This window comes from Amphiura filiformis, chromosome 8 (assembly GCF_039555335.1).
Source record: "Amphiura filiformis chromosome 8, Afil_fr2py, whole genome shotgun sequence".
Lineage (NCBI taxonomy): Eukaryota > Metazoa > Echinodermata > Ophiuroidea > Amphilepidida > Amphiuridae > Amphiura > Amphiura filiformis.
In genome coordinates this window covers 39,461,076-39,483,839 of record NC_092635.1, presented here as the reverse complement: position 1 = coordinate 39,483,839, position 22,764 = coordinate 39,461,076, and the positions used below count along the sequence as shown (strand labels likewise).

Here is a 22,764-nt window from a genome sequence, read left to right as displayed (position 1 = left end):
AAACACTCGGGAAGGGAAATAAAAAACTTTGTCCATGTGAATACTGTATTCAAGCCATAGGTAGCTCTCAGACTCATACCATTTGGGACAAAAACATCTAGTCTTTTTTCCCATTAATTTGGTGGGGAATTCTTCCAGGTGTGGCTGAGCCGGGCCGCTTTGAATATTGGGCTATTCCAGTTGAATTCCGCACCCCCCCTATGGAAGACATTTGAAAAAAGTGCAATTCCGGTTGGAATATGGGAGAAGCTCAAATTCCAGCTGGCAATTTAAGCATATATTCCAGCAGGAGGTATGGACATTTGGTACAATTCCGGCTGGTCTAAATTACGCATGAAGCAGATAACAAATCAATAAATATATGAGAAGTCTATAAAGACCCTATGGAAGACATTGACGTTTTATAAATTCGGCTGGAAGATGGACAAAATAGCTCTAATTCCAGCAGCTCCTAATTTCTAGTACTGAAGACCCTATGGAAGACATTGACATTTATGTGAATTCCGGCAGGAATGGGAAAAAATGCTCCCATTCCAGATGGACCCTATGGAAGACATTTGCCTTACTTTCAAATCCGGCTGGAAAATGGGAAAAATTCTCAAATTCCAGTTGGACCCTATGGAAGACATTCGCCTTCCCTTCAAATCCAGCTGGAAAATGGGAAAAACGCTCAAATTCCAGCTGGACTCTATGGAAGACATTCGCCTTCCCTTCAAATCCGGCTGGAAAATTGGGAAAATGCTCAAATTCCAGCTGAGTTGTTTAAAATTGTTTATATTTAGAACACCAGCATGATCAAACCTATGTACGGCTTAAAGGGGTGTGTCATAACAGAACTTTTGGGAATTGTAATAGTGCAGTATGACATCAACACAATGGAAGGCAAAACACCTTTCTCGTTTTATTTGTTCTAACAATTAGGTCATATTTTACTTGAGTAATTCATTTATTTTGGGTTTTATCATAAGTACATATTTAAGCAAGAAACTGACAGAAAATTAGGTATCAGAATTTTATATCTTCTGTAACTCATGTACTCTACCTCTAGCTCTGTCTCAGCCTGGAAAAATAACTTGTAGGCCTCCAATTCTACTCATGAACCACCAACAGTTGCAGGAGCATAGCATTTATGGTAAAAACTGAGCACAGTAAAAATCAAGCTCGGGCTCTGTCCTCGATGTCAGTTGGCCTACCATCGCTAGACTATTTTCTCAGGGGGTGTACAGAGATATTGGGCTATTCCATTTGAATTCCACACACTCCCTGTGGAAGATTTTGGAATTCAACCAAAATTCATCCATTTGAACCATTCCAGATCCCAGATTTTGAAATTCCAACCAAATTGAACGGTTTAAGCAATTCCAAATCCAACCATTTTTTACCTGAATTTGTGGAAAAGGTGGAGGAAAATTCGGAATTCCAAGCACATTTAACAGTCGAGCCATTCCAAATCAAGTAATTATTTCAAAATGTACCTGAGAGGTGTGGAAGATTTTGGAATTCCAACCAAATTTAACACAGTCAAGCCATTCCAAATCCAACCATTTTCCCAATGTGCATCAAAAGGTTTGGAAGATTCAAATTTGACTATGGCAAAACATAGCCCAACTGGGAAAGTAGGCTATATTGTACATCATACACAGTTACCTTAGGGGCTGTGCAATTATTATGACCCCCCCCCTGCCCAGGGGGTAAAATTTACAAACGGCGTGCCAAAAAAGATCCCCCTCCTCGGCCTACTAAAAATCCCCCCCTTTGCACAAGCCAATTTTGTTAGATCTCAATTTGCAAACATTAAATGGTCTATGAATGTGTGCCCAAAATTGCTTGACCCCCCTGCCAAAAAAGTGCTTCCCCTTTCAACTAGCCAAATATTCTTGTCCACCCAATTTTCCTTCCCCCTGGACCATAATTATTGCACTTCCTCTAGGTCTGTGATTTAATATACAGCATTTTATAGTTCCCATATATGTTCCCAACCCAGATCTGATTGACATCTAGAACCTGGAATACAGCCTCATATCTCATGACATAGTTCAAAATTTTTCAACTGAAATATTAAACCCCAAATTACTGAGAATGAGTTATACAGGCAAGGGCAGATCATAAGTTTATTCTTAGTGGTTTACACACACATTCCACACAGTAAAAGTAAATCCCTGATCATGGTCAAATGTGCTGAATGCATATTCACTCAGTATAAATATTGTGTTTTGAATGTTCATGAAATCAAAATAATCAGTAAATGTGCAAAATTGAGCCCGGGAAATTGAGCAAAATGATATTATTTTAGATTGAAACTGGCTTAATAATATTGATATTTTCATTGAGGCCGATTCCAGGCAATACAGTGGCTGAGCCAGGGGGAAAGTTGCCCACCCCAAAAAAATCAGGGATGAAAATGGGGATGAAAAATTGTCAGATTTTGTCTTTGCTGAGGCAATAAGCCCACTTAAATCATATTATTCAAAATATCAATAACAAAATTTGTGTTTGGTATTCGCATTTTCTATGCCAATTAAACAACAAGTTTACCACCATTATTTCACTTTTCCACTTTTCTATATTTTTTCCTCGAACCAAACTAAACTTAAATGACAGCCCATATTTGGTAACAAGTAAATTTCTCTGTATCTGCCATAAAATGTATCATATGAAATAGGTCTGCTCTATTTTGAAATTTGCTGTGAGAAATTTTCTGCTCTTGTTTGTTTCATGCAATTAATCAATTTGTTGTTGTTTTGTTTTACACCGATGCATAAAAAAATCTCTCTATATATAGGTATAGGTATAGGCCTATAGAGGTTTTCTCAGTTAATTGAACACATTTTTCGTTATATTTAATATCCCGTTAAGTTTGAATTTGTCCATAAAATTTGGAAGTGTCTATTTGTAAACTTAAATTTCGTCTTTGGTCAAATAAATTCATATTTTGATCAAAAAGATTCATACAATGTTCATCTAAGCGCATTGAAATTGTCTCACCTGTTGCACGTACAGTACTTGCACAAATATAATTAGTCTTTGTTCATTAATTTACATGCTTTGATCAAAACAAATTTGTCCTCCATATATCTTAATACTAATTATAGAGAGTTTGTCCGTCTGTCCAGCTATCGCGTGTGCGCGGAGCTATCGCGGGCTCGCAGAGCGCGTACCACGGAGTATCAACTGGCGTGTCGCCGGAGTACCGACGGGCGCAGTGCGGGTATTGGAAAGCATTACAGTGTGCATGTGACTAATTTACAGGTGCATCTCATCGGACCAGAACCAGATAAGGCCTATAGCCCATTATATTGATCACTAAGAGACGCAGGCCTATATCATAGTAGTTTAAAAGGTCATTAGAGATAGGCCTATTATGAGAACCACCCAACCCGAGAACCGCGAAATCTAGTGTTATAATAAATCTATGTCTATTAAATTCATCTGACCAAATAGCAGTTATCACCATAATATGGCAGCGAGACAAAGCCATACAAGCACGTTTGAAATATATAATGATATAAAAACGAGAAAGAAAACAAAATAAAGGGAAAAAATAATAATAATGAAAGAAAGAAAACAAAATAAAAGAAATAAAGAAATATGAAATATATATAAATAGAAAGAAAAGCAGAAAGAATGAAAGAGAGAAAGACATAAAGAAAAAGAAAATACAGTGTGGGCCAAAAATAACTTTACCCAATTTCAGAGGGTGGTTGCTCGAATTATAGAAGAGCTATTCATGATAATGTTACATATTCTAAATGTATATCTTTCTAAGAGGATGTGATGAAGAAATTAAAGCAAAAGAAGAAAATTAACAAAATGGTGCTAGTTTTACGTCCGAGGGTCAAAAATCACTTTGTCCACACGTAATTCAATGGGATTTGTCCAATTGCTAAGAGTAAGGCATACATATGCGATATGCATTAGGCATACCGGGGGTACATGTAATTAGTAAACACGTTTGGCTTGTCTTTGAAAAGTTGTTTTATATGCATGAATGAAATACAATCGATTTTAATCCCCATTTACCTATCATGTACTCGAACTTCACTCCTGTCATTGACCAACAATTAGCATAAAAATTACACAATTACAATTAGTATAGTAAGGGCTTTTCACACCCCATTTTGGTGCAGGACTCCACTTTCCCTCCACGATTGAGTGGAGGCCTCCACCTAAATCGGGTACGAAGCGCCCTTGGCAGTTTTCCTCCACCAAAAAAAAACATGTGATTTTCGAGTATGACCTCTGATTGGATGATTTTGTGAGGTAGTAGTCATGTCACTTTCAAGAATGTCTCCGATTGGCTGGTGGTGACAGTCACGTGATAAATAAAGTCTATATAAACCGTACCCGCCACCTAAATCGGGGTCGAAAAGCCCTTGGGAGTTTTCCTCCACCCAAATCGGGGTCGAAAAGCCCTTGGCAGTTTTCCTCCACCAAATAAAGATCACGTGATTTTCATGGATGATCTGATGACTTTTGTGACGTCATAATCACATGACTTTTTCTGCTATATAAGCGATGAAAACATCAAATATGGTGTCATACCGCTACATGAGAGGTTAGGAGAAATGGCTCCTCGCACGGAAGTTGAGAGTCGATGGTGCAAGTTTTGAATTTTAAATAGGTCTTCGTGCATTTTGAGACTGCGTGGCTTATTTCTAAATAGGTTTGCACGGTGTCAAGATAAAGGCAATTCACAACACAAGAGTTCTTTTATGGTAGAGGTATAGGCCTACTTAAGAAGAGAAAGCTTTTTGGAAGTGCAGTGTCAATTTTGGATTCGTTTGTCGAATGTAAGAGTCCCGCCAAAACCTACCATAACTCTACACATGAACAACTTTCACAACCTGGGAAGTGTGATGAATAGATGCAAAGCACGAAGCGGACGTCTAAGAACTGACCGTTCAGCTGCAAATATTGCAGCGGTTCAAAGGGAACTTGCAGCTATAAACCCCAGAGTCAGTTGTCGACGCAACAATTTGCCGGCCGAACATACAACGAACGCAAAAAGTGCAAACTTTCTTGTAGATAACATTTGACAAAAATGACAAAAAATTAAGTCTGAGGTTACAATTGCTTTTGCGCATATTTGAGAGAATTGTTTTTATATCTTTGCAGCATGAAAGCTGCATATCATGACGAAATATCGTAGATTGGAATTTAAATTGTTTATGTTTTTTATTTATTTGGTTGTGTTATTAAAAATTGCTGAACAAATTTGTGCGTATACTGAGTGGATCTCATCCTCTATCGAACTCGGTATTGCAAGTGATGCGACGCAACAACTAGTAGGCCATCGCGTGGACAAAGTTAATTTTGACCCTTTGATTTAAAACTAGCATCACATTTTTAATTTAATACATTTTTCGATAGTTTTTGCACCAAATACTCTAAGAAGATGTTATTTACGAATATGTGAAAACAATGTGAAGCAGACTTTTCAATTTTGAGATATGAACCTTTTTAATTGGGTAAAGTTGTTTTTGGCCCACCCTGTACATGTAGGCCTACTTCTACATGCTTTAGGCTATTTTAGCATGTGTTTTGTGTCTTCATGGGTGTTACCATATTATAGGGGGCTTGGGAGTTAGGATTAGACAGATTGTTTTTGCTGCCAATGGCGGCAATTTTTTTTGACCGCCGAAGTGGCGAAGTTGTCATTTTTTTTTTCAATTTTAATATACATTTTCTTAGTTAATTTAACACATTTTTTAGTTATATTTAATATCCTGTTAAGTTTTCCATAAATATACAAAATCCTCTAAAAGCCTTCCTTTCTTCCTGAATCCATGACTCAAGACTGGTACTTTGCTTCTACAATCTGTGCTCTTAAAGGTGTGTGATTTGATTGTAACATATGATGTATTCTTCCTCTACTCCCTACTCCAGAAAAATTAAAGAACTATTTTTTTTAAATAAAAGAAATACCGGTATTATCCTGTTATGCCGCATGAAACATAGCTAAATCCTAATCCTAACTAGCGATTAAAGTCAAATTTTAATATTTAGCCAGTTAAGGGATCTGGAATGAGCGTTTTGAGCATTTCGACAGTATTTTTTGTGGGACATGAGAGCACATCGGACATATCGAATTGCATTCTGAATACGAAGAATGTCTTTCTGATATCAAATAATTTTCATTTTTTGAAATTCACGATATAATTAAAATTATTAATAATAAATCTAATGATATATTCTTAAAGTGTATGTAGCTGGGAGGAAAAGCAGACGATCAATTTAAAATTTTGAACTTTCATATTGAAGATGTGGATTTTTTTCCCAAAAAGACCTAATTCTTTTTGGTGTTTTGGGGAAAAAAATTCATATCTTCAATACGAAAGGTCAAAATTTTCAATTGATCGTCGGCTTTTCATCCCAGCCACTTACATACACTTTAAGTATAAATCATCAGATTTATAAAGTTTACTTCGAGTAAAAAAAAAAAAAAAATATCAGTTTTTAATCATTTGCCATAAAATGTGTATTACATTGCTAACTTCAAAAAATCAAAATTATTTGATATCAGAAGGACATTCTTCATATTCAGAATGCAATTTGATATGTCTGATGTGCTCTAACAGAGGAGGCTTAAAGGCATTCCTACAATGCACTATGATTGGGAAATTTGATCAATATAACCTAATTTTAAAGGCAAAGTCCCCATTGCCACACACACAAAATGGTAATTTTAAAACTGCAGCCAACAAGCTAATAGTTGAGACTTAGGACTGATATTTGAATTTCTTACAGGAAACATTCATATTGTCCCACTGCATTAATTTTATTCCTAAGTCTCGATGTTATGAATGTTAAATAATAGAATGAAAACACCAGATATTTGCACACAATTCCAATACAAGGCATGATCAACTGTACCACATGTGTACAAAAGCCAGACATACAAGGTCAGAAACCCCATTGGGTTGTGGGAATGTCTTTAAACATCCTCTGGTGCTCTAATGTCCCACAATAAATACTATCCAAACGTTCATACCCCAGCCCTTAAGGTTTTTGTTGTGGAAATGGACATTGACACGTACTGGCATTTAGGGGTCAGGCCTACTGTTTAACATTTTTAAAAGGCATGAGGTAACTTATTATTAGGCCCTTCACAATTGATTCCGAATTTACTGTTCAAGATTTTAAAAATATGATGAGGTGACTTTTAATTATTAATTATTAATTATCTATTATTTTCTTTATTTAGTATTAGTTATCACAACCAATTATCAACCCGTTTTGACGGAGTCGACATTTAATTATTTTATTACTATGCTTACTTTTACACATACTATAAGGTGCAGTTATGCTGTTTGTTTATTCATCATTATTGTTGATGATTCATGTTATAAAGTAGCAAGTAAAATTCATTAAAAGTTATCTTAAAGGAAAAAATCCAAAATCCAAAATAAAAATTAAATAATAAATATTTTGCAATTTTCTATTTTGGATGCGGGCGGTTAACAGTAAACTAAAAATTTAATGTGAAGGGCCTTAGGGCTAATTAAGTATTATTTTCTTTATTTTGAAACAAGTGGTCACAGCCCAATATCAACTTTACATTTTGGAACTGCGGATTTAATTTTATTGCAATTATGGTTGATTTTATACATTGATAATAATGCAGGGGTGTTCTAAGCCCGGTAAGAAAGTAGCAAATGAATGTAATTAAAATGTCATCTAACAGAGAAAATGTCAAATACAATAAAATAATTAAACATTTAGCAATTCTCAATTTTGGGTGCAGGTGGGAAAAAGTACACTCAAAATCAATTGTTGAAGGCCTTTATCATTTCATTGCTACATCAAAATTGTGCTGCAAGGCATAAAACAATAAGAGGAATATAACTTAAAATATGTTTGAGCATGTCTTAATGTCAAGCATATTTCAATAATTGTTATCACATTTAGTTCAATCTGATATCAAATAACTGGTAGATATAACAACAATTTAATACAACATTGGCAATTTTGTATATTCCGCAAGAAAAACAACAAACGATTTTGTCAATTTGTAATATTAAAAACTATAAAGTTACAACAATTTTTTTTTTTTCAAATTCAGTATTCAAGCATGATACAAATTATAATAAAATTATTTGATTACTATCATGTACTACTAAAGTAGTATGTGTATCCATAGACCTGTGTCTGAGTATATGTCTGGTACATACTTGGTACATGAATATTTAATATGCTTCTACAAGTTGTACATGTATAAACAGAATCTCAAACTTAAATCTCAAACTTTCTTATAGATCAGGACACAGTTCTTTGACCACAGAATGTTTGTACATTCATAAAATGACCTTTGAATGTATTGAGCACAAAAACTCATACTCTGCAATTTGGGGTCAAATTTGAGCTCCAATTGGTTACATTTGGCATTGAGAGTGTTGGGTCATTGTGATCATTAAAAATATTAAAACATGGAACATGCATGGAACAACATTTTGCCAGGAAAGACCTTGGTGCCAAGACATTCATATGTCCTTGCATATTTTCTGTATACCATGTACTGGGCAGACATAATTTGGAAGTATAACATTTATATTTATAAACCAAGGAAGAATTAACTTTCATGGATATTTTAGATTTGGTTTAAAATTTTTATCTGATACTTTTATGTACGGTTTTAAACTATTTCAATAAAGCAGGATAGCCTAGAAGTTCAGAATAATTAAAATGTAAGCACGCAAATAATGTCAAATCTATCAAAGTAAAAAATATTGACATGCATGAACTTTTTAAGCCTACATATTATTAACTTGTCCATTTGAACCCCAGGATTTGAACACAGACTGCAGAAGTACAAGTAACATTATTTAGTAAACAACCATGACAACAGGAATTGAAAACTTATACCGGTATTACAATATAAAGCCAGAAATGAAATTAGGGTTTTCTGTGATAAATAATTTGGTATAAAAACATGGCTTCATTTACTTTACAACCATAACTCTTGCATAGGTCCGGGGCACAAGTTTCATAGTGTACATACACATATGCTTGCGATCGGAGATTTCAACATTGCATCAATGTTAAAGCAACATTGAAATTAAATTTCAAAGTTGAAACAACGTTCGTCCCGTACATTAATTCCACCAGGGATATGAGACAACAAGTGCCTGCATTTTCCATTAATCCACTCTGCAGCTTTTATGCAATCACCGATGATGATATGATGGCGTACGTGATGTGCTGTATAGTTTTATTTATGTCATGTTATTTGCATTCATGAGTATTAATGAGCTCATTTGCATATTTTGCCTACATTTTCATTAATCCACTGTGCAGCTTTATCACAATCATGAATCAACTTCAAACTTGGTATGGTGATTGCATATAAATTAATGACTTCAATTGTTATATTTCTTTTTTGTATACCTACCTTTGTTGTGGGGCCATGACACAGGATATGTAAGGGATAAACTGTGCATATGAGATGTGGGGACAAGTGGCATCATTTCACTACCGTGAAAAAAATGTTGAAGCTTATGACTATTAGCGTGTTTCTATTGAGTCCCCTGCATTTTACCGGTAAAACTGTTCGCCGTCAAATAGCGGCGAAAGGCGGATAACGGTCAGTTTCCATTGCACGTTGTTTACCGGTAAACACTCGATGAACAGCGTCAATTGACACACCTTTAAAGTTTGCCGGCGAAAGGTCGTGCACTGGGGTCAATCCCCGGGTCAATCGCAAAGCATTGTGGATTTTAATATTGTAGTATTTTCTTAATTGTTTGGCTAAAAATGAGGTAGCAAATATGAGAAAAGAAGACTGAAGAATAATGTTTTTTTATTAGCGTTTTCATTCGTTCTCGTACATCAAATTACGCCATTGGGAAATCCCCCTCAGTGATATCGACGTGAGTACTCAGTATTGTTGCGCGCAAAAAAAAATAGGTCTTAGAATTTAATCTTTCACAGTTTAATTTCAGTTAATTCTTTTTAGCGAATAGTAATTTAACATCAACAACATAATATTAAATTCATGAAATCTTTCTAATTTTCTGAAGCACACACCGCCGCGGATCCGAGTTGAGTTCTATTTTTTTTTCGCATGCACAGCTGGATTCATCCGCTGATGTTGTTGTTGACTTGTTGTTGTTTTATTTCATGGCTTTTACTAGGATCATAAATCATAACTCATGTTGAATAGGCCTATTTAGCATAATATGTATAATGCAGGGATAATGCATTATGAATATTTACTTTATTTATAGCAAGTGAGTCAAATATTTGTATGTGATTAGGCCTAAGATTTTTTGCGAACGGAATGAAATCATGGTATAATACATAAACAAGCTAGCTCATTGATGATGCAGAGGTCAATTTCGCGACTCAACTTCCGTTTTCTTCCCTGTATGCGCATTCAATCGGAACGGAGTGAGTTTCTATTGACGTTTACCGGTAAGCGTCCCCGCTATTTTCCTTCCTCAAGAAGGAAAACGTTACCGGTAAAAACTCGCCCCTGTTTACCGGTAAATAGCGGGGAAGGTCAGTTTCTATTGAGCAGAAATAATCCCTTTACCGTCTTTTTACCGGTAAACGGTCCCAATAGAAACACGCCTTATGAGCCTACACAAGGCTAAAATGATAGCCAGTTGAAAATTCTAGAGTGAGTGAGGGGCAATTAACAATAAAACATAGATTCTGACCACAAAACTCCAATACAGTACTTGCAATAGAGGACCAAGCGGTCAAGGTTATAATTATTATAGACCATATCAGACATGGTCTATGGGGTTATGTAATAGTGTATCTCAGTTTACACCTCACTTGTTCACTGGCCTTTTCTATTTATAAATTATAAAGTGTAAATTTATGTGGCATTATATTTTTGCAAATTTCTGTTCTTGAAACCAAAAGTCTTCTTCAATCATCATACAGCGTGTTTATACTGAGCGTACGGCTTTTTGACCCTCTATTTTCCGGGCACAAAATACCGATCATAATCCGGCCACCGTTACCCAGCTTGTTTCTACTGAGACCAGAAAGCCGTGTCTCGCATACGATGCACGGCATTTTTTTCCTGTAAACCGAATACGGAAAACAGATTTGACGGTTAATTATATCCGAAATTTAAATGTCTCACGGATGGCAGCTCATGGCATATGACCTACAATCACAATTTAGTATTTTCGTAAAATCCAAATTGCATTAATTTACCAGTGGATCTAGTAATTGGCTATTATGATAATTAATTTACAGCTCATATATAACCAACTCATTAATTATAAAGATATAACCAACTCAGGGGGCCTATAAAGAAGTAGGCCTAGACTAAGTAAAGTCATATCCATTTTACTTCATCAAGTTCATGCGAGTCACACATGTGTCCAGTGTATATAATATAGGAAAGAAGGAACCTACTACATCATAGGCCTAAGCTAGACTATACAAGTAGAATATAAATCGCGTTATTTTTGCAACACGCATGACCTCGACCCGGCAACCGATGACACGGCTCGTTTCTACTGCGCAGATTACACGCTTTGACCGGCATGATCCACCTCAAGAGGTGGATCACGAAAAAAGCGAGCACATGACCCGGCATGACACGGCAACCGATTACCCCAAGTCGTTTCTACTGGGCTCGTTACCCGGCACGGCACGGCATGGCATGGCCCGGAATTTTACCCTCAGTAGAAACACGCAGATAGACTGTAGAAATACAGTCTATGCTTCAATTCAGAGTGCAAGCACAAAACTTGTTGAAAATTACACTGAACAAAAGGAACAAAAACATGTTTTGGGGTTTGTTTTGTTTTGACTATATAGTTAAATTTTGTTTAAAATAATTAAGTTAATCAATTATTAATTAAATCATTAAACTTATTATGCATTCATTTATATTTTATGATTTTTATTTAATTTTATAGGCCTATATGTATATATTTTTATGTTTAAAACATACCCAGCCCTATACCATCCCAGGTATACCATGCACCACATACTGCACGCTGATCAATGGTCTGCGACAGGATGTGTTTTTGTTATTATGTGTTACCATGGCAGTGAAATTTTAGCATAAAAAATCCCAAGAAGCTAGCTAAATCACAAAGAAAAAAAACTAAGTGATTATCAAAATCCCCTGCTAAATCCAATAAATCTGAACATAGACTCTATTTCTATACAGACAGTCTATGATCTGAATTGGAGCAAAAGACAGACAGTCTATGATCTGAATGGGAGCAAAGGGGGGGGGGGGCACTCCCACTTTGGAGGTGACACCGTATAGGGCGTCACCTAAAACTCTGCATTTAAGCACATGCTCTCACACCCCTGGGCTCACAACCAAAGACCCCTTATTTTCCCATTTGATCTGTCACCCAAAGGCCTCTTTTTCAATTTGTTCAGCAAGTTTCATTAATCACTGATTTTGTTACTTATTTTGAAATAAAAAAAAGCCATCATGTTCAAGACATTCTTATGCATTACCCTCTCAGTCTATGTTCTGCAACTGGGACTATTTTGGCTCTCATTCAAAATTCTCATTTTTAAAAAGGTCATGTTCTCACCCAAATCTCCCCCTAAACCATCCATCTCTCACCCAATGACCCCATATTTTTTACATTTTGCTCTTGCAATAATAATTTATGAGCCCTGGTGAGAGGGTAAAATTGGGGGAAGACATTTTAAGCGAGCGAAAAGGAGGAGGGCAAGCGCTTTTTGGAACACATTCATTGGGCGCCTTTAAAATAAAATGCTCTAAAGGCTTAGGAAAACAATACACAATACAATACGCTTTAATATGCCAATTGGGGGGGGGAGCAAAGATTTTTTGGTGGACCGAGGGGGGGGAAGCAATTTTGGCAGGCGAGAGGGGGGGCAAGCATTTATTGCACAGCCCTTAAGGTTACACAAAGAGACGATAAAAAAGCATATAAAAGATTATAAAGTTGTTCTCTAAAACAGAGTTTTCTCAGTAATCAAATATCGCAGCGAGTGAAATGTTGGTGCATTGGATGTAGCTTAACATTTTGTGTGTGTTATATACAAATTATTAGAATAAATTAGAAAATCCTTCGTTTAAAGCATTTTTACCCACCATGTTCACAAGATCAAATACACGTTCCATGAGGTTTTTTTCAAATGTGCGCTCCGTATAAATCCACACCAAGCGATTGTTTTCTTCTTTTTCGTATTGTATTACAAATCGATCAAAGAAATAATGTTGCCATGGGGAAGAACCAAATACAGTACCGATTAAATTTTAAAAGCCCGTTTTGGGGGAAAATTTTGGAGAATTTGCTTGAGAAAAAGCTGGTTTGTGAAATTATCGATATCTTGATTACGAGACGTTAATTTAGACATCTGAATACCTACAATATTTCTCAACATTCTGCCAATTGCTATTCCATATGATTTTCACTCCAAATTGAAGCTAGTTTTGCAAAAAACGAGGTTTTCCTCCATCGGTTCGTTCAAAATTTCAGCGCTGACATGCGTGTTTATTCTAAGAGCCATAATGCGGACGCGATTGTAATCATGTAAATTATTGCATCCAATTATAGTTATCATCCGCTTTGAGAACAGGCAATCGTGTAAGCTGATCGATGGCCGAGTGGATAGAGCGTTGGACTGGGAATCTAGTATGAACTATTTTTGTGGGTTCGAGTCTCCGTGTGGCTGAATTTTCTTTTTTTTTCTCTTTTCTCATTTTTACTTCCTTTCTTTCCTCTTTTCTTTCTCCCTTTCTTTTTTCATTTCTTTCTTTCTTTCTTTTTTTTCGTTCATTTTCTTTCTCTCTCTTTCTTTCTCTTTTTCACTATTTCTTTATTTTTTCTTGCTCCTTTCTTTTTAGTTTTATTTGATTGATTCGCTGAGTGCAATGAATCGTGATTGATTGTTTTTCTCTTTCTATAATTCAGAAATTTGTAGGCCTGCTAAGTCTGTCTTGTTGATTTTCATCCCAAATTCGATTTACAAATAATTCATCAGGGGAATAGCAGCATTGATTTCATCAAAGATATCAAGGCTATAAATTCAAAATCAACACATTTTCCAGGGCGTAGCTTGACGAAGTGCCCCAATTAATTTTAAAATTTATAAAATCCTTGTGAAAATTGCGAAAACGGCTTGTGGCACCCGACATCCGAGCTCCGGGCACGAGCTAAGCCAAGTTTCATAGCCTTTTCATGTCTTGACCGTGGATCGATATTCTATTGTATAAAGTAGGCCTACGTCCCGGTACGCTTGTTCCTTTTCTGCATGGCTGTTTCTGTTATGAACTTACGCCCCTCTGAAATCAAGCGCATGAAAAACTCTCGGCTAACCTTAATACTGCAACACCAAGCCATTTAATTTTGAAGTAACCCCCAGGTCAAAATCATAATCAGGGTCCATTCAGATGAGTCTAAATCAAACTATAGTAATTCCAGCAGGTAAATTGTATCAATTCCAGCCCTAATTTTGTTATCAAAATTCAAACATCAAAATTCCAGCAGGTAAATCGATAAATTGTACTAATTCCAGTTTTGTCTTCCATAGGGGTTTTGCTAGGGTTGAATTCCGGCTGTCCATTTTGGATGTGTCTAAATTGTTGTATCAAAATTCCAGCAGGTAAATCAAAAAATTGTACCAATTCCAGCTGTGTCTTCCACACAGGTTTTGCTGAGGGGTGAAATCTGACTGTCCATTTCACCCCTACTTTTGGATGTGTCTAAATTGAAATATCAAAATTCCAGCAGGTAAATTTGTAAATTGCACAAATTCCGGTTATGTCTTCCATGGGGTTTTCCTGAGGGGTGAATTCCGGTTGTCAATTTGACCCCCAATTCCAGAAGTGTCTTCCATAGGGGGGGTGCGGAATTCATCTGGAATAGCCCATATTGTGGCCCTCAGATCAGCTGAAGAGTCTGTGCTCGTAGAGATCGTCTGGGTTTGCAGGGTTCTTTGTTGTGGATTTGATGATTGTGATGGCTCAGTGTTAGGACTGCTATCAACTACTGATCAACCTGCATTTCTGTGCATGATGATGCAGGCCTGCAGTTACTCACTGATTGGGTTGTTATGAGGTGGGTTATCAGGTTCCAATGCTACGTTTGCTGTTCATTTTGGCCCGCAGTCTTGGGTCTGGCACCTTGTGGCCAGAAATCGTGGATAGAAGTTTGTCTTTTCAATAGAAACAATGAAATATGAAAATAAGATTTCACAAATCAACTCGAGTCAAGTTTGTGGCATCTCTTGCTGCCATTTTTATTTTCTCAGGGGTCTTATCCGTTTATGGTCATTTATTTAGTAGACTTGCTTACCAGTCACTTTTGTTATCCCAAAGACTTAACTTGGTACAAAATTTCTTGCCGTACATTTTTTGGTTCATTAATATTTATGTTTCAGCTGAGAACGGTTACATTTTCGGCCATTTTTAGCTGTATGTATATAATTTTTTAGAGTTCTACTCAACTAATTTCTGTTCTATCATGCAAAAACAACCAAATGACAAGGTGATTGTAATCTGTTTTAAGTTCTTACAAGTGTTTTTGGTGGATTTTCATCATCAATCTTATTATGTTCCTTGTGCAGTGTTTGCGAGACTGGGGGTTCCGTCGTTGCGAAGATATATGTTGGATCAAGACCAACATGAAAAATCCGGGGAACATAACATTGGAACCAAATGCCATATTGCAGAGAACAAAGGTAAGCTATCATTAACCCGATGAGAACTACCTGCCTATTGGTCAAAAAGGAGTTTTCATTATCAATTGGACCAATCAGCAACATTGTTAGAATAATTTCACCATGCAATACAATTAGGGTGAATTATTTGCAAAACTTAATTCTGATTGGTGATTTAAATGAAGATATCATGTAATTGACCAATCAGAGGCAATGTTAGATCAGCAGGTAGTGCTCAGGGGGTTAAAGACACAAGACTTGAAGCAATGAAATCCTATAATTGTAATCAATCATTCTTTTCTGATGTAGTTACATGGTTTCTTATTTTTAACCCCTTCAAAAGGAATTTTTTCATATTTTTCACATGTTTTGATGATGTGTCAGCTCTCTCAGAAATAAGCTCCTTCAATAGTCTTTCTTGGATATGTTTGTGTTATTCAATTTTTTTGGCTCTGAGCGGAGCTTATCAGTGCCTTTGTCATGCAACTAACTAGCATTCATTTTCAGGCCACAATACGCTGTTGGTTTTTATGCTAAGGATCATTTAATGACTGATATGAAGACTTAAGTTTCGTTTCTAAGTTTGGCTAAGTTATTTTTGTATCGTTTGCACTCCAGATTTTATTGAAATTCAGGCGATAAAAGTATTATTTTTGGGTAAAAAGACCAAAATAGTCACGATAATCGAGTTATATCTTGGTTCCTGTGTGTGCTAGAGATTATTCTGGTCTGTATAATTTAAGATGCGTAATACAGACGGAAACCAATGGAGGTACATTTCTTAAGATTTAGTTCAGATCAGAAATTATTTGACTACTTCTTAACTTTTCTTCACTATTTCTTTATAATTTAAATAAAGAGATAGGTAAGGAATGTCAAAAATAGTCAAGAACATGTCTGAATCTTGAATAAATCCCGAATAAATCTGAACAAATGACTTTTCTGGGGGACTATTTGGCTTGCGCAAGTGCAGTACGAAAGCACTGTGCCGATTTTTTTGTTAAAGGTCACGTTTTTACCGATAAGCTGCGATGCTCAACAAACTTCGTACTTTTCTATGAGGCTATTTTGAACCAATAAATCGATTAGTTTTTCTTCATTGATGACATCACCATTTCTGAACCAATCAGCAAACAGTTTTGTGTGATTGATCGATTCTTGCAGTAGTCTCCACAGCAGCCAGTTTGGTTCCGCCCCTTCCACACAAACATTTTTGTGGAGGGAGCGTAACCAAACTGGCTGCATAGGAGACTAAGTTCACTGACCCACTGACCTTGCAAACTCAACCACAGAGAGCTACGGTGCATAATCGAGGTGAAAATACGCTAGTTTGTTTACATGAGCTCATGAGCTTCTGGTAAATCTCATTCCGAAGCATTTACGAGCATACCATAATATTTTTTTAATTAAATATAAAGATGTTTATTTAAGTTATTTGTAATATTCAGCGATGGACTTAATCTAGAAGTGGTTTGATTTTAGTTGTAAACGCGGGACTCGACCGGCTTGACAAGTTGAACATGTGAAGTTCCAAATTCGGAAGCCATGTACTACTATTCCATGTATTGTAGGTCTCACACGAACTGCTCCGAGGTTATACTGACTACTAGTACTAGATTGTCTACTTTTGTACTTTCGTAAGTGATGAAATTGAAGAAAAAATCATGAAGTGAAATCTATCAGAAATAAACACTGATGTGATGTAGGCTAGTCCTGCTTAATCGGAGTACAGCATCCAGGCAGATCCAGATCCGAACAGAACTTACGGTTGTTCGGTTGGACCGGTTTCAACACACATGACACAACAGACATGTCAGGACAGAACAGTTTTGGTGTTTACAAAAAATGCAAATGATCTCAAGTCACAAAAATTTGTTATAAAATTTCATTTATTGTCTCGCCTCAGTATTTCTGTCTGTCCGGGGTGTGGATGTCCGTGTGTCCGTCGGAGCTGTATCTGGGGAACTGTAAGACCTACGGGGGCGCTACTTGGTGGGAGGAAGGTTATCTAAGTTTGCTCCGTAATTGTATGTTTTCGGTGAAAAATAATGCAAATTAACATTGCTAATTTTCATAATTTATGCTAAAATCAGCGCAAATTGATAAAATTTCATTTCTGAACTTTGTTCAGGATGGGACTTAGTAATCACTATTTCCGTCTGTGTGTGGGGGTGGGATGTCCGAATGTCCGTCCGGAGCTGTATCTGGGGAACCGTAAGACCTACGGGGACGCTACTTGGTGGGAGGAAGGGTATCCAAGTTTGCTCTGAATTGTATGTTTTCGGTGAAAATATGCAAATTAACATAGCTAATTTGCATAATTTATGCGAATATCAGCGCAAGTTGATAGCGGCGCATGGTAACGAAACCTTGTGACAGGAATGATACACACCTGCTGATCACCTGATTAGTTTTTGGCGAAAAGTATGCGCATTTAGTTGTTAAGTTGCATAATTTATGCGGAACGCTTCTACAAAATGGTTGGAAATCTGAAGAAATTCGCCTTGTGAAGCTGTTTCTGGGGATCCGTAAGAATGCTAAGCCCTATGATGATGAAACGTGGTGGGGGTAGCATGACCAGAGGATCTCGACCTGATTCGATTTTCAGCGCAAAATATGGTAATTACCTACCTAAGGCCGTATAAAATTAATGTTTTGGTTCTCGTCCAGAGGATTTTCATGAATTGATGAGGGAGGGAGGTGTTTTTTTTTTTTTTTGTTTTGTTTTTCCAATGTAAAATTAGCTTTGTCAGTAGTTTTCGGTCTTCCCCAACAGTGCTCGAGGAAGCGATGAGGCCCTTTTTTTTTTTTTTTCAAATGTGAGATTCTGAGGATAAACCCCTAGAGAACCACAAAAGACTTGGAAGTGATGCTTGTTCTCTAATAAACTTATTTATATGTATGAAGATTTCATAAATCATTCCAAAGTCTTAAAAATTGAAAAATCTAAAAAAAAAAAAAAATCTGACAAATCCCAGAAATTGAGGCGGGGGCGAGAACCAAAATATTAATTTTACACGGCCTAATTTGCATAATTTATGCATAATATGCAAAAACCTTTTTTCTCGGAGACTAGGGGTCGCACGTTCTTCAAACTTGGTGGGCGGGTGCATCTTGACCCCAGACAGAACAAGTTTGTATTGGTTAGTGGGTGAAGGTCACTCGAGGTCATCCAGGGGTCATCTAAGGTCAAATTACTAAAACTGTCGTATGGGCATGAAACTTGGTGGGTACAGTTAACATTTAGAGTCAAATTTTCTGATGGTCATTTTGGGGTCATCCGAGGTCACTTAGGGGTCATCCGAGGTCAAATTACTAAAAACTGTCGTATGAGCATGAAACTTGATGGATACACTTAACATTATGAGTCAAATTTTCGGACGGTTATTTCGGGGTCATCTGAGCTCACAAGGGGTCATCTGAGGTCAAATTTCTAAAAACTCGTATGGGCATGAAACTTGGTGGGTACAGTCAACATTTAGAGTCAAAGTTTCGAAGGTAATTTCGGGTCATCCAAGGTCACCAAGGGGTCATCTGAGGTCAAATTACTAAAACTGTCGTATGGGCATGAAACTTGGTGGGTACAGTCAACATTTAGAGTCAAATTATCGGACGGTCATTTTGGGGTCATCCGAGGTCACCAATGGGTTACCTGAGGTCAAATTACTAAAAACTTGTATGGGCATGAAACTTGGTGGGTACACTTAACATTTAGAGTCAAATTTTCAGACGGTTATTTCGGGGTCATCTGAGGTCACCAAGGGGTCATCTGAGGTCAAATTACTAAAAACTGTTGTATGGGCATGAAACTTTGTGGGTACAGTCAACATTTAGAGTCAAATTTTTGGAAGGTCATTTCGGGTCATCCGAGGTCACCCAGGGTCATCTGAGGTTAAGTTACTAAACTCGCATGGGCATGAAACTTGGTGGGTACAGTCAACATTTCAAGCCAAATTTTTGGAATGTCATTTTGGGGTCATCCAAGGTCACTCAGGGGTCATCTGTGGTCAAATTACTAAAACCTCATGTGGATATGAAACCTGTTGCACATTCGACTGCAATTACTTTCACATTCAAAAAAGCACAGAGCCACAGCGCCATTGGTGCTCTTGTTTCTTTAATATTTGTACACTAAAAAACAACTCATACTTAGAACTTGTTAACTAAAACCAAGTTCTAGATACATTTTTCTAAGTCCATCTGATAATAAGCTCCCCTTAATAAGAAAATGTAACATAATTTTAACATGTTTTGCTGTGTCAGCTCACTCGGAAATAAGCTCCTTTAATAGCCCAAGATGTTGATTGCCTATTGCTTTGATATGGTTGTGTAATTCAGATTTCTTTTTTTTTGTACACTCACTTCTTGAGTCAAAAATACCTAAATTTAGGTATTTTAGTCTCATATAAAACAGTGGAATAGTAAATTAAACAAACATATTGAAACTCACAGGAATCACATTTTTGCCTCTCTGTAGTGTTGCCTGTTTCTATTGTCAGTAGTGTTTCGTGTTTCTATTGTAAATCATTATTATAACTTTGAAAATTGCTTTCCATTATCTGAAATAGGAGCACTGTCTAATGGGTATCAAGGGTACTGTTCGTAGGTCAACTGATGGTGACTTCATCCATGCCAATGTGGATCTGGATGTGATCATCACGGAGGAGCGACCTGCTGGTGACCTGACCAAACCGGAGGAGATGTTTCACATCATAGAACACTTCTGTCTGGGCAGGAGACGACTGCATATATTTGGCACAGATGATTCTGTCAGACCAGGTGAGTCGGAAACGAGGGTTGAAAGGAGCAAGTGTACTCTCTTACAAGTACATCTGTCAGTCTATAATATTGAATTGATTAATTTGAATTAAACAATTCATCGAGTGGCCATGGCCAGCGCCATTAGACATGTTACAAGTCTACCAAGTGGCAGGTGATGGACCGTACACACAAAAAAGAATAGGCACTTTTTTGATCATTTTCATCAAGGTTACTCAAAACTTACCTAGCTAACTTATTATTCAGCAGGGGTCTCTGCTTTTTTAATATGTTATGAAAATCTTAATTTAAAAAATATTTTATGACGGAAATAAAAATCCATCAACGGAAAGTTGAAAAATCCAAAATTTTGGTCTAAAAATTGGCCAAGGTTACTGCTGTTCCATTCAAAAGCACAGGAAGATCACCCAAAGCATTGAGGTCACCTTTCTAGACTTCCTCTCTACTGGCAGTAATGGCTACTACCAGTGCTAACATCAATGAATTGTTTAAAACGAATTAATAAATTTGGTATTTTAGACTGCCTGTGGACATCCAGATCAAAAGGATGCACATGCCGACTGCTATGCATGTCTCTTTTTACATAATAGATGGGAATAAATACCAGACTCATCTCAAGTGGAGGTCACTTCATTCCCAACTTACATGGTTTGGGAATGTTCTCTGTATCCTCTGTTCTCTGCCTAAAATGTTGATATTCTGTCTCAATTATTGTTTCTCATAACAACCAAGGTCTGACTTAGGTTTCTGTTTTCTACTGGTCCTCTGGGCCAGTGAGATTGTAAAGCTGCTGGCCCAGCAATAAATTTATCGGCTCAGCTTTCTTGATATTTTCTACTGTAAAATTGAGCAACTGACAACCAAGGAATTCCATTTCCCATTTTGGGAGATATCCTCGCGATCTAGCATTTTAATCATGTAATTTGTCACATTGTTCTTCACTGATGTTCTCCTTCTATTTACCCAATAGGATTGGGAGCCCACAAATTAACAAGAAAATGCTCCATTTTAAATGTTATATGTGTCTGGATGCTTGGTATAGTCACAAAATATTTACTATTGAGCACTCTATGGGCACATACACATGGTCGTCCATGGAATAGCTGGAAGTACAATCGTCATATACAAATTGCAGTTTGCGACGTATGAATAAGATTAGATCAACAACAAAATTTGAAATTTACAAAATATCCTTCACTTAGGCCTAAAAAAAAATTGTATGTTACGCCAATCAAACAATTTTTAGGCCTTATTTTAGTTATACATGTAGTCTTGTCTCATTATCATCTCAAAATTCTACTAGCCCACTTGGCCAGTATTATTGAATATTTACTAGCCCACAGGCCACCTCTTAAATCCGACCCTGCAACATGTATTCTTTATTGTTTTTGTAGCCAGGGTTAAATGTCCAACAAGTCGCACTCATACTTGCGTACTTTTCTTCTGGTTTCATTTTTCTTACTTGTTTGTCAATTAAATTCTTACATAATTTTTTTATCTACACTGTGTTTGCTTCATTGTTTTTAGGTTGGCTAACAGTTGGACCAAAACTGACAAATAGCAACTTCAACAAGGAAACATACAAAAGCTATTTCAACAAGAGCCCCACAGACTACCTCACAGGGTGCCCTGAAGACATTGAGAGACTACGCCCTAAATCACCACCACCAAAGATCATGCAAGGTGGGGGCGGACCAGGGGGAGGAAGAGGAAGGGGACGGGGTGGAGGAAGAGGTGGAGGAAGAGGCAGAGGTGGTAGAGGTGGATTTGGTGGCAGAGGAGGAAGGGGCAACAGCAATTTCACTGGGTAAAATTTTAAAAGTTAAAAAAGTGAAGACTGAAAGTCAAGATATTGAAGTGTAAACACAATGTATTTTCCAACATTTTTTACTCTTGGATAAACTTTTTAAGGGTCAAAATCGAAATTCAACGGTTATTGACCCTTTGTATGGGGTCAGTGAAATTGCTTGGGCAAAGAGACACACAATTTTGTTCTCCATGTGTGACAAACCAATACTTGGTTTTGTATGGCAGATTTACCATTGCATTATGCATGGGGCAATTCTGAGTTGGTTCTCTTTCGGTCTAATTTCTTTGACCCACACCACTCACATGCTTCTCTGGCATAAATATTTGATAGGATGTTAATTTGAGTGTAAATTTGTTAAATGTTAGTTATGGATGAACTGTGATACAGTAAAAACATGATAGTTAGCATATGTGCTTACTATCGAGCGCTTTTGAAAACAAGAAATTGTACCAAAGTCCAGCGCTCTACCAACTGAGCTAATGGGTTAAAGACACATATATAACTATGTGTATCGATAATTTGCTCAAAACCCTTTACACTTTTATGGATGGAGC

The 22,764-nt window shown here is 36.8% G+C and overlaps 1 protein-coding gene across 1 annotated transcript in view; it reads left to right on the top strand.

Moving 5' to 3' along the window:
* LOC140159017 (N(6)-adenosine-methyltransferase non-catalytic subunit METTL14-like) overlaps window positions 1-22,245 on the top strand; it is a 33,567-nt gene extending 11,322 nt beyond the window's left edge. The window contains exons 9-11 of the mRNA XM_072182331.1: window positions 15,529-15,642; window positions 20,190-20,400; window positions 21,928-22,245. Of these exons, the coding sequence (XP_072038432.1) occupies window positions 15,529-15,642; window positions 20,190-20,400; window positions 21,928-22,211 (609 nt within the window). The 3' untranslated portion in view covers window positions 22,212-22,245. The remainder of the gene's footprint in view (window positions 1-15,528; window positions 15,643-20,189; window positions 20,401-21,927) is intronic.
* Window positions 22,246-22,764: the final 519 nt, after the last annotated feature.